Here is a 12,156-nt window from a genome sequence, read left to right on the forward strand (position 1 = left end):
GGATCCTTGATGTATTTAGCGAGAAAAGTCATCATTCTCGGGTCGAGCTCAGGGGTTTGTGCGACTGTCCCGTCAAGGGAGGGGCGAGGGCATTCAGACCACAGGCGACTGCGAGCCTCCTTGACTAGTGGCGTGCGGATCCTACCGGCCACATAACCGGCAACCTTAACACAAGGCGTCCAATCCGAGGACGCATCAAGATTTCATGGGTTTAACATATCCGAACCCCTGAAGGAGCCTGTGTGTCCGAGGGGGGCTGTGAGGTGACGGGGCGCCACGGCCTGGAAGGTCCCGGCTCGTCATCGGTATCCCCATGGTCATCCTTCCCCGTGTCCTGAGCGGGGCTGGGTGGATCAGTGGGCGCTGCAGTGGGTGAAGGGATAACAGGAGGAGGCTGCGAATATTTGCAGACAATGAAGGCTTCACGCAGGTGCTCAAGGGCATCCTGATCGACACTCCACCCTGGGACATTTTGCAGGAACCGGGTCGCTACTAGGGACCGCTTGCTGGGTAGAGGGCGCAGGAGGGGTCCACTGAGCACAGAAATGCTCTAGTTTTGCAGCGTGAATCTTTCTGGATTCACTATGCTGTGCATTATTCCGCGATCTTGTGGTTGGGTCCGGATTCGTAGTCTTTTCTTTGTTTTTTTTTTTTTTTTTTTTTTTTGTAGCCCAGGTGGGCGTCGACGTCCACCATTTGGTGCACCTCCCGTGACGTCGTCGTGCTTCCTGCGGAAGTCCCACCTTTGGGGCGCCATCTTCAGATTCTTTTTTCCGCCGTTGGGTCTGGATCGACATCGGGAAGCTCCAGAAATTCACTCGGAGGAAGAAGGAAGAAAAGCGAGTTTCATCGATAGAATCAAGAGAAGACATCAGGAATTGAACAGATTTCATCAGGAGCGCTAAGAAAGAGGACCAGCGAGCCTTTTTCTTCGACAGCCCTGGAGAATGCACGCTCAGAGACCCTGAGCGAAATGGACAAGACGCCATTCAAGTTCTGCCCAAACTGCCACCACAAGTTCGCGCAGAGAGACCAGCATCCGGTCTGCAACCTCTGCCTACCGGTCGATCACCAGAGTATCGACTGCAACGCCTGCTCAGCCTTCGCGCCGAAGACACTCAGGGTGAGAGAGCGGCAGAGAAGGGCCAACGCCAACATGGACGGCAAGGGGAAGCCCCCGACGCTCTACGCTCTGGGCCTCTCCTCAGACGACGAGGACAACGTCGCCGAGACAGCCGAAAACTTCACGGTCGTAGAGACCGACAAGAAAAAAGAAGACGAGGTAAGAGAATCGTCGAGCGCAAAACAAAAAGTACCTCGACAACACGAGGGTGACTCGAGAAAAACTGAGTCAAAGTCCACGAAGGGAGCCCCGGCGCCGAAAACTTCGACGTCCAAGGGGGGAACTTCGGACAAAAGGCCCAGCGGATCCTTACAAAAGGACTCCCAGGTGCAGAAAGACGCCGAAAGGCAAGGGTCGTCGAAATCATCCCATGAAACGGGCCGATCGACGCAGAAAGAACGTTCGACGTCGACGCAAGTTTCATCGAAAAGGCCCGCGGTCGACGCCGAAAGTATCTCCGAAATGGAGAAAAAGAAGAGGCGGCTCGAGGCCGAAATGGAGAACATCCTTCAAAGGAAGAAGGAGTTCGACGCCAGGATGAAGGAATTCAAGATTCCAACAGTTTCATCGGCGGACGTCGTCGAGGTCGAAGAGGAGTTCGACGCCGAAGGGCTGACAAGGGATCTCGAAGAAGAGGAGGAGCCCTATTATGAGGAAGAAGCCGAGGAAGAAGACCAACAGTCGTTCTTCGAATCGGCGGCATCTACCAGCAACGACGTCGAATGGCACGATCTCGACACCGAAAACCCGGAGGAGCCCGTGGACACGTACCCCTCGAGGCCTTCGCCACCCGACGACATCGGGGTATACAATATGGTGGTGAAGAGCGCAGCACTGGCCTTCGGCGTCAAACTCGACGAGGAGAGGCCGAAAGCCGATTTTCTCGTCGAAACACTGCTCCCCATCCAGACTAGGAGTCAGTTCCTCCCCATGCTACAAAGCGTGATGAACCAGGGGAGAGAAGCCTTCAAGGAGCCTGCCACCTGCCGGTCGATCACACCCAGGACAGAGAAGAAATATAAGCACTCCTCCCTGGACCCACCTTACATCAAGGGTAGCGTCACAGCAGACTCCATCATAGCCTCCACGGCCAGGAGAAGGGCCAACGTTCCAGCAACTTCGGGCCCACCTCCGGATAAAGAGAGCAGGAGGATCGACCTCACAGGCAGAAAGGTCGAGAGGAACGCCGCAATGCACTGGCGCATGGCGAATTCGAATGCACTCCTCAATAGACACCAATACCAACACTGGGATGAGATGGGGGAGCTTGTAAAGCACCTCCCCCGAAGAATACCGCCAGAGAGCCTCTCACCTGGTGGATGAAGGAAAGAACATCGCCAACTCCTGTATAAAGACGGCGTTGGATGGGGCAGAGACTTCAGCAAGACTCATGGCCATAGGGGTCACAGAGAGGAGGCATGCATGGCTACGAATCTCGGGATTCAAAGCGGAAGTGCAGAACAACATCCTTGGCACCCCCTTCAACGGAGAGACACTGTTCGGAGCAACGGTGGACGAAAAGCTCACCCAGCTCAAGAAGGAAAACGAGACAGCGAGGTCCATGGGGGCCCTACAGCTGAGGGGAATGAGACGAGGTAATCCCTCGAGGAGACCCTACGGTAGGGGTGCAAGCCAACCAGGGACATCGCACCAGGCGTTCCAACAAGGTCAGCAGGGCGAAGGTCACGGTCAAGGTCAGCAGAAGCAAAGCTGGCAATATCAACCTCGGGGCCAGTCCTTTCGCGGGAGAGGGAACGGACGTGGCCAAAGGAGGAGAGGGGGCGATCAGCCCTCCTCGAAGTGACTCTGCACGCAAGAAGACGCCTACCCTCGTCAAGTCCCCAAGGGTGAGGCGCAGAAAAGTGTCATCAGGGGGAAGAGAAGTTTCAAGAGCCTACGAACATACGTCACCAGTAGGCGGAAGGCTGAGGTTCTACCTTCAGGAGTGGCGGCGCATAACCACAGACAAGTGGATACGGAACATCGTGCAGTACGGATACTGCGTAGACTTGGAGAAAAGACCTCCAAACAGGAAACCGAAAGGAAGACAGAGATCTGCCCAAGAACTGGCAATACTCAGAGAGGAAACGCGGAAACTCCTACAAAAGGGAGCCATAGAGGCAGTGCCGTTCGGGGAACGCGACAAAGGGGTCTACTCAAACTACTTCGTGGTTCCGAAGGTAGACGGAGACCTCAGGCCCATACTGGACCTCCGTTACCTAAACAAGTTCATAAGAACGCAAAGGTTCAAAATGACTTCACTGCAGGAGGTACTGCCACAGATAAGAGAAGGGGACTTCATGGTCACCATAGACCTCAAGGATGCCTACCTTCACATCCCAATAAACAGAAGGCACAAGGGCCTTCTAAGATTCAACATCGAACAGGAACACTACCAGTTCACAACCCTGGCCTTCGGATTAAAATCAGCGCCAAGGGTCTTTACAAAATGCCTGTCGGCGGTAGCGGCACACCTACGAAAGCAGGGCATACACGTATACCCATACTTGGACGACTGGCTGGTCAAGGCAAACTCACGCGAGAAGTGCGAGAGGCACGCAAAACGCGTAACGGACACCCTCACAAATCTGGGATTTTCCATCCACTGGGGAAAATCATCGCTGGAACCGGAACAGGTAAAGATTTTCCTGGGGGCACAGATCAACTCCCTCAACAGTACAGTAGTGCCCAGCGACAGGAGGACAGATGCCCTACTGAAGGAGACGCAGCTCTACCAGAAGGGGCGAGCTCTGACAGTGAGGGCGGTGAGCAAGATGATGGGGATGATGGCGTCCTGTATCCAGCTGGTGCCGAATGTACGCCTGCACATGAGACCATTCCAGGAATGGCTGCAACAGCAATGGTCACAAGCAAACGGAAGTTGGGAGGATCTAGTGGTTGTTACGCACGCAGTGCAGGAGGAGATAACTTGGTGGAACAGAGACAACATAACAACAGGGAGAAGCCTGACACCACCAAGCCCAACAGTGACCATTACCACGGACGCATCGCAGATGGGATGGGGAGCGCACATGGACAACCTCAGAGTGAGGGGTCTATGGGCTCCGGCAGACGCGGTCCGCCACATCAACTACCTCGAGTTGAAAACGATACTGCTAGCCCTGAAGGCATTCCAGAGACACCTGTGCGGGCAGAGGGTGTTGGTACAGACAGACAACACCACGGCGATGTTCTACATCAACAAACAAGGGGGGACACAGTCGTTTCCCCTCTCATTCCTAGCTCAGGAGATTTGGAGATGGGCCATACCTCTCAGGATAGATCTACTGGCAATTCACCTACCGGGGAAGGACAATGTGGAGGCAGACTGGCTAAGCAGGCAGACCTCAGCATCACACGAGTGGGAGCTCAATGGCCAGGAAACGGAGAAACTCTTCCGGAGATGGGGGACTCCCACAATAGACCTTTTTGCAACACGCCACAATGCAAAATGCCAAAGCTTCGCGTCCAGGCAACCAGATCAGCAATCCAAGGGAAATGCCCTATGGATAAGCTGGTCGAGGACATTTGCCTACGCCTTTCCACCGATACCCCTGTTGCACAGAGTGCTCGACAAGTGCAGAACCAGCAACATGACTCTGATCCTGGTGGCCCCACAGTGGGCGAGGCAGACATGGTTCTCACAGATTCAAGAAATGGCGCAAGGCAATCCGTACAGGTTCGAGAGAAGAAAAGACCTGCTCTCAATGCAAAACGGGGAGGTCCTGCACCCAGAGCCAGAGACCCTCAACCTAGCAGCATGGCTCCTGAAGAACTAGAGTTCGCACACCTAAGGTTACCTCAGAGCACTATGCGAGTGCTACGGGAGGCAAGGAAACCTACTACAAGAAAGTGCTACAGCGCAAAGTGGAAGAGATTCACGGTGTGGTGCAGGAAGAAGGGCCTGCACAACAGAATGACAAGAGACTCAACTGTGCTGAGGTACCTCACACACCTTCTAAAGAGTAACCTCTGCTCGAGCTCCCTAAGGGTGCACCTAGCAGCGATCGTTGCCTACACCAGAGGTGAGAAGGGTGGAAGTTTCTTCAGCTCGCAGGTGGTGAAGAGATTCATGGAGGGAGCCAAAAGAATGGCACCCCCGCAAAAGGTTGCCGCCGCCGGCATGGAATTTAAACGTGGTTCTGACGGAGCTCATGAAGGCGCCGTTTGAACCCATTCACAAGGCCAATCTACAAATGTTGACGATGAAGACTGCCTTTCTAGTGGCCATAACCTCACTACGCAGAGTGAGCGAGCTTCAAGCACTAACGCTACAGGAGCCCTACATTCAAATTCACAAGGACAGGGTTGTCCTGAGGACGGACCCACACTTCATGCCCAAGGTAGTGTCGGCGTTTCACATGAATCAGAGTATCCAGATACCGAGTTTCTTCCAAAACCCGACTACAAACGCAGAAAAGGCCCTGCACACCCTCGATGCCAGAAGAGCGGTGATGCACTACATTGAAAGAACCAAGGAACTCAGGAAGTCGAAGCAGCTGTTTGTGTCCTTTGCTACCAGCTTCATGGGTAGACCAGTGACCAAGGGCACCATCGCTAGGTGGATTGCCCTCACTATTCAATTCTGTCACAAACAGGCTGGACAGGAGCTAACGGAGGGGCCACAAGCTCACTCCACAAGGAAGAAGGGGGCCACAGTTGCCTTCCTGGCAAACACGCCCATCCAAGACATCTGTCTCGCAGCAACTTGGGCATCTGTGCACACGTTCACAAAGCACTACTGCGTGGACATTCAAATGAATAAGGAAGCACAGGTCGGACAGAAGGTGCTACAACACATTTTCAACGACCAGCGATCATCTTCCACCCAGCCACCACAAAAATAGGAAAACCGCTACAAAGTCTATGCACAGCATAGTGAATCCAGAAAGATTCACGCTGCAAAACGAAAAGTTTCTTACCTGTCGGTGTAGTTTTGCAGCTTGAAGATCTTTCTGGATTCACTAGCGAACCCACCCACCTCCGCCAGGAAGATGAGGCTGGAGGAAGAGGGGGTGAAATGGATAGGATCAAATAGGTGGATACGTACAGAAATATGGACAAAAGGATTAATCAATCGCCTAGGGTTAAAAAAAAAAAAAAACAGGGAAAAAAGAACCCGAAGATGGCGCCCCAAAGGTGGGACTTCCGCAGGAAGCACGACGACGTCACGGGAGGTGCACCAAATGGTGGACGTCGACGCCCACCTGGGCTACAAAAAAAAACAAAAAAAAAAAAACAAAGAAAAGACTACGAATCCGGACCCAACCACAAGATCGCGGAATAATGCACAGCATAGTGAATCCAGAAAGATCTTCAAGCTGCAAAACTACACCGACAGGTAAGAAACTTTTCGTTTCTTGCAAAGACGCTCCTCCATGGGGCCCATGACCTCTTCTACGGCGCAGTAGATAGAGGAATCCACTGCGTCGTGGAAATCGTCATCCCATGGTAATTGGTCAAGGGGATCCTCCCCCCCCCCCCCCCCCCCCAATTATTATCTCCCTGCTGGGACATGTTAACAACTCCCAAATCAACCACTGATTGAAACCAAGGAAAACCAGTGGAACGCCCTACAGTCTACTAATCAATCTGCTGGGGACCAGCATAATTCACAGGGTAGAACCCTAAATGCAAAAGAGGAGGATCTGAAAGAGCCTCCGGGACACTCTAACACTTGTGCAGGGAGAAATACACACACAAGACCAGCCCTGGGACGTGTCCCTCCAGGCCCTAATTCAGTCTGTAAATGATGACTGATTGCCAAAAGCAAAAGTAATAACACACACAATCCGGCTCGAAAATTGAGCATCTTGCAGGCACTACAGACCCGCGAAGGGCGTCCGTCTCCAGGGGACGTGAAGGCAGACAGGCAACGTTGGGCGAAATGCCAGGAATGCAGCTAGAAAATTCCGCGCGCCATTGCCAGCAAGAGGAGCCACCGCGTACGAATCACCCGACAGCGCCCCTGGCGGTTGGGGGTGTGAACCACTTCTCACCAGCCCTTCAGGCAGCGGAGCCGCGCAAGTCCGAAACAGGACCCACGGGACCACGAAGGCAAGGAAAAATGAACCGGAGCTCAACACCCACAGCACACACCACGCTACGAAAATCCTGAGACGTGGGGGCAGCTGGAGCGCGTTGAAGCGCTCCCCCAACCAGGCCGAACTCGAGCCTGAGGAGAGATGCCGCAACTCACTAAGGCCGCGAAACAAACGCAGCCGAAAGCAAAGGTAGGACGAAGCGTCAATCTAAGAGGCAGACGCGGAAAGCAGTCCCGCGGCTACCTTACAAATGTATATACAAGAACAGGCAAGAGAAACGGAAAAACCCTCATCTGCAGCTGCTGAGCAGTAAAGAAAGAGGATGAGCAGGTTAGCAAGGACAGACTAAGAGAGGGTCCCTGGACTGTGATTGGTCATTATAGACTGAGGGATATGTTTGTGCCTTCTTTGTTTTTTCGACCATTTTTTCCCAAGGGTGTTTGGGAAATGTGGTCTAAGTTCAGTTTTAAAATGGCTGCTGTGCAATAAAGCATATAAATTGTTAGCATAATCCGAAACCTCCGGTCCTGACATAGAATTTCACATACATTTGTGCTGTCTTTCAGAAATGGCTCATTGCTTAATCGGGAGTTCCTTTGAGATCTGCAGCCTCCAGCTTAAAACACTATTGAGATGTCAATGCTGTGTCATCAAGTGCTCTAAGATATTAAGTTATAGTGTACCTGCTATCAGCTAAGTCCCACTGCCATCTATCCCTATTTTGTTGCTCCACAATAATTATGACTGTACAATTTTCATTGAATTGTCTTGGTTCTTCTCTTCCATTTTTTGTGCACAGGTTGATGTTCCAAGGGAGAGGCTTATTGAAGAAATCAGGAAAAAATTAAACCTGTCCTGACAAACGTCCAGTGTTTGTGGTCTACTTTAGTAAGAAATGTTTTTGCTTAGTTATTGCACTTCTGCGTTAATGTTGTCCTAGTGCTGCCTTCTCCCACAAGATAGCTACCTGGTCCTTGATGCCGCTTATCCCAACTTTTTGCTAAGCCTTTCTAAGCCCCTTGAAGTTCTTCTCAGTTGTTGCTTATGGAAAGAGATATGTGAACGTGATGATATGCGCAAAGTGAAGGGGACATCATATATCACCAGCGTCCTGTGTCTGTAAACAAAGTCTTAAACTACAACGAATTGGGGGGGAAAGTCTGTGATGATGTATTCAATACGATTTTAGTGGATAACTGGAATGTAGGAAGCTGGTTGCTCAGTGGGGCAAATTCTCCCCTATGCAAAAGTAGCTCCTAGTCAGGTCAACACTGTTTCTCTAAGAAAGCCTCGTCTTACCCTTAGTAGTGCAGAACTGAGACAGAAGGCTACTTAAGAGCACGTGTGTTCAGAATTAGCAGAAGCAGCACAACACCTGGATCGAGAAACCACTCATTAAAGCTCCAAGGCCAATGTACTAAAATCAGAAAGTAAGTTATGATTAATAAGGCCAAACCCAAGCAAATTAGATCAGTCGTAAAGTTGTAGTGTGTAAAATAATAGCTCAAGTCCATGTGTCATTTCTGCATAGACTGTCAAAGGTGTCTGTGCGCCACTCTCAAGTGGCCACTGTTAGCCTTTCCCCTCTCCAGTAGCAAAGCATGACACCCAGCTCTAGTCTGCGTCTTGACTTCAACCAGGAGAGGGACCTGAGAGTGAGTCACCTTGTGTAGGCAGGCACAATTCACTTTTTCCAAGCTAGGGTGTTTCTGGTCTGTGTCTCCATAGCAGACAATCTTTTCTAGTCTTTCCAAGTCTGCCAAGGCCAGTAGGCTGTACCTCATTTTTCTTAGCTGTCAGTTCAGTCCCTTACGTTAACACCAACTTCCTCACCTTCCCCTGCAGAATCTTGTTCCAGATACCAGCTCACAGTGAATGTAAGTTGACTGTCACTCACTTCCCAGTTTCAATTAAGAACAGCATCAGACCAGTTACAAATGCTCTAGTCTGCTTCAGAAAAATTGTGTTTCAGGTGCTCTTTTTTCCCTGGGAGCAATCAAGATATCTATCCACCCTGATCTTTTTACGCGGAGTCACACAGTTCTTGGTAGAGATGATGGTTGAAATTACAGACCCATCCACAGCTTAAAAAACACTAAGTTTTATAGGTCTCTGCCTTACCATCGTGCAGAGACTTCCAGCATTTTTCTGTCTATTGGCAGCCCAACAAAACTGTGCTCGCTGGCCAACAAACCACACCCAGGGGATCTGTGTCCTGATCTTCCAGAGGACAGGCAGCAGAAGTATGACTGTGTAGAATCCGAAGTATAATGTCTGTACTCTGATTTTACTCACTGAGGGCCTGATTTAGATCTTGGCGGACAGGTTACTCTGTCTCAACAGTGACGGATATCCTGTCCACTGAAATAGGATATAATGGGATTTATTGTGTGGCGGAAGAGATATCCGTCACTGTTTTGATGGAGTAACCTATCCACAAATATCTAAATCAGGCCCTACGTTACTTCAGTCTCACACTTATGGTGCAAACTCTGAGTGCCTTATAAGTTTGGCAGTCCGATGGACCGCCAAACTCCCCACCATGCATATTACGAGTTTCCTCCACGCCTCACTTTTCACGGCGGTGAGCACGCCATGAAAAGTGTGGCGGTGAGGAAACACATTGTTGCCTGGGGATACATGTAGGAGGCACATGGCGTGCCCCCCCCCCCCCTGTGGTCATGCACCCCCAGTTCCTGCAGGGCATGGACTTGACAGTCCATGCCCTTCAGGAACCTGCTTTAGTGTTCCCATTGCGGTGCCTTTGTATAGGCACCACTGTGGGACCGCCAAAGAACCACCCGACAGTGCCGATAAAAGTCAAAATCACGTGGGCGGTGCTCACACGGGTTTGGCGGTGCAGGCAGTCCCACACCACCAAACTCGTAGGGGCCTGAGTGGTCAGTTCAGAACATTCAATATCCCACAACAGTTACAGTAAAAAAAAAGTGCTGTTCTTGCATAGTCCATTTACATTGATTCCCTCCTTGAAAACCAACCCTGGCCTCTCCTAAACTTGTTTGGTGGCCCCTGATCTTAGGCTTTCAAGAAAGAACAGCCTGAAATGAATCTGTTTCTCTCTGCTCCTCACAGCTCCCAGTCGTCCTTTGAAAGCTTCCCTACACTTTCCTCACTTATCGCCTCTCTCTGAGCCTTCGCCTCTCTCGTTGGTTTATGGTTGGCCCCATGGGTCCTTGGAAAGGGAATCAGGCTCAGGCCCAGGACCTTCTGGAGCTTCCTCATGCAAAGAACAAAAAAGTTTCTGCTTCGAAGTAACGAACTACAGTGAACTTTTAGATAAGGGGTCTCCAACATTTTCTGTTACAAGAGCTAATTATATTCAATGAGAATTATCCAATGATATAAGTGTTGTAATCGTGAACACATCAAACAAGATTACATTAGTGGCCACTATATGCAAGATTACCGGCAGTGGTCACAGTAGTGCATCTTGGGTAATACATAACAGCCATAGCTGCGATGCACCAAGAAAAAAATATTAGTAATAAGTTTCCCCAAGGCCTTGCATAATCTATCACTCAACTATAAGCTTTAAATATATTTTGGAAGTTCTATTATTTTTCTCCAAACATCAGCTTGTGAGTTCTGAAAATACACATATTTTTCGTGTCGCATACATACTTTCCAATTTTAGCACACATATAGTAATTTGATCAAGCAAAAGCTCCTGATTTAGTGAGATGGGCTGCACACAGGAGAGTTACTTCATTAGTTCACGAGCTACTTGTTCGAGAAGCCTGTTTAGATCATAAAGGAAACCGATGCACTGAGAAACAGTTATTGGTTTCTCAGTGTGCTGATTCGAAATACTAGCAGTATATAGCTGAGAAAAAGGACTAAATGGGAAAAATCATACATCACAAAATTCTTGTGTATGTAAATGACTTTTTCAGCTACAACAAATAATCGAAACAGAAAGTCGATGCTGGTGCATCCCATCTGATTCCACTGGATAACGGAGAGAAGTAGCAAAGTGAGGTGACTTTGTCATTATAGTGTGATAACTTTGAACTTCCAAACCAACTGTGTTTATAACATGGGCTTGTATTTAATTCCTTTTTGTACCAGTTAGCACATCTCGAGATGTGGTCTTGTCTTTAGGCAAATGCTAATACTTTTCAACAGGCTGGTACCTACAGAAGCCTGGTTTGGTTTGGCTACATTTGGTCATGTGCCTGGCTATCTGAAAGCCACCAGCTCGTTAGGAAATCTGTCTAATTTTGTGCAAACCATTGTCCCTTTCAACACAATAGTTCACATTCAGGTGCCCCGACTGCGAGGTGATGACTGCATTCATAGATTGCAATCGTTCCAATCACTTTCTTTCTCCTTCTTCATTCTCCATATAGTATTCTTTCTGAATTTTCTTTTGCAATTAATGATTTTGAATGAAACTGCGTTTGTTAAAAGTTTCATACTTTTTTGCCTTTGCTGTTTATTCAGGTTCACTTTATGAAGAATGAGATAGAATTGGGACTCTGCCTCATTACAAGTATTACATCCCAGAGCGCTAGAGGGAAGACTTTTGGTGAAATATTGGGAGATCACTTGCCTGCTGGGGTCAAAGTTCTTCAGTACTACTACTTTCTTCAGTCTATCGAGGGACTGGAGTACAGATTGCCCCAAATAAGAGAACAAGCATAAGGAGATGTCGTGGCCATATCTTTTGCCCACACCACATATCATCCGCTGGGTTGAACTCTGGTCCATTCACTCATTGGTAAACGTTTTCAGATCATGAAAATACCCTTCCCCTTGTTCACAAAGGAAATATTTGGAGATCCACTGAGATAGCATTTGGACATAAGTGTGATGTGTGAACTTTTAATCACATTCCATAAATACCAGTATTTATTGTGTTGTACACAGTACGTGGGAATGTTCTAAATAAGGCTATTTTTGAATAAATTATATGGAGATACTATTGTCAAGAATTTCGTCCATGCATATTTTTATATTAACTTTTGT

At 49.3% G+C, this 12,156-nt stretch overlaps 1 protein-coding gene across 1 annotated transcript in view; it reads left to right on the forward strand.

Moving 5' to 3' along the window:
• Nucleotides 1-12,122, forward strand: part of LOC146810766 (histidine--tRNA ligase, cytoplasmic-like) — a 127,742-nt gene extending 115,620 nt beyond the window's left edge. The window contains exons 13-14 of the mRNA XM_085617799.1: nucleotides 7,967-8,055; nucleotides 11,632-12,122. Of these exons, the coding sequence (XP_085473925.1) occupies nucleotides 7,967-8,026 (60 nt within the window). The 3' untranslated portion in view covers nucleotides 8,027-8,055; nucleotides 11,632-12,122. The remainder of the gene's footprint in view (nucleotides 1-7,966; nucleotides 8,056-11,631) is intronic.
• The last annotated feature ends 34 nt before the right edge of the window (nucleotides 12,123-12,156 follow it).

The sequence above is a fragment of the Triturus cristatus genome, chromosome 7 (assembly GCF_964204655.1).
Source record: "Triturus cristatus chromosome 7, aTriCri1.1, whole genome shotgun sequence".
Lineage (NCBI taxonomy): Eukaryota > Metazoa > Chordata > Amphibia > Caudata > Salamandridae > Triturus > Triturus cristatus.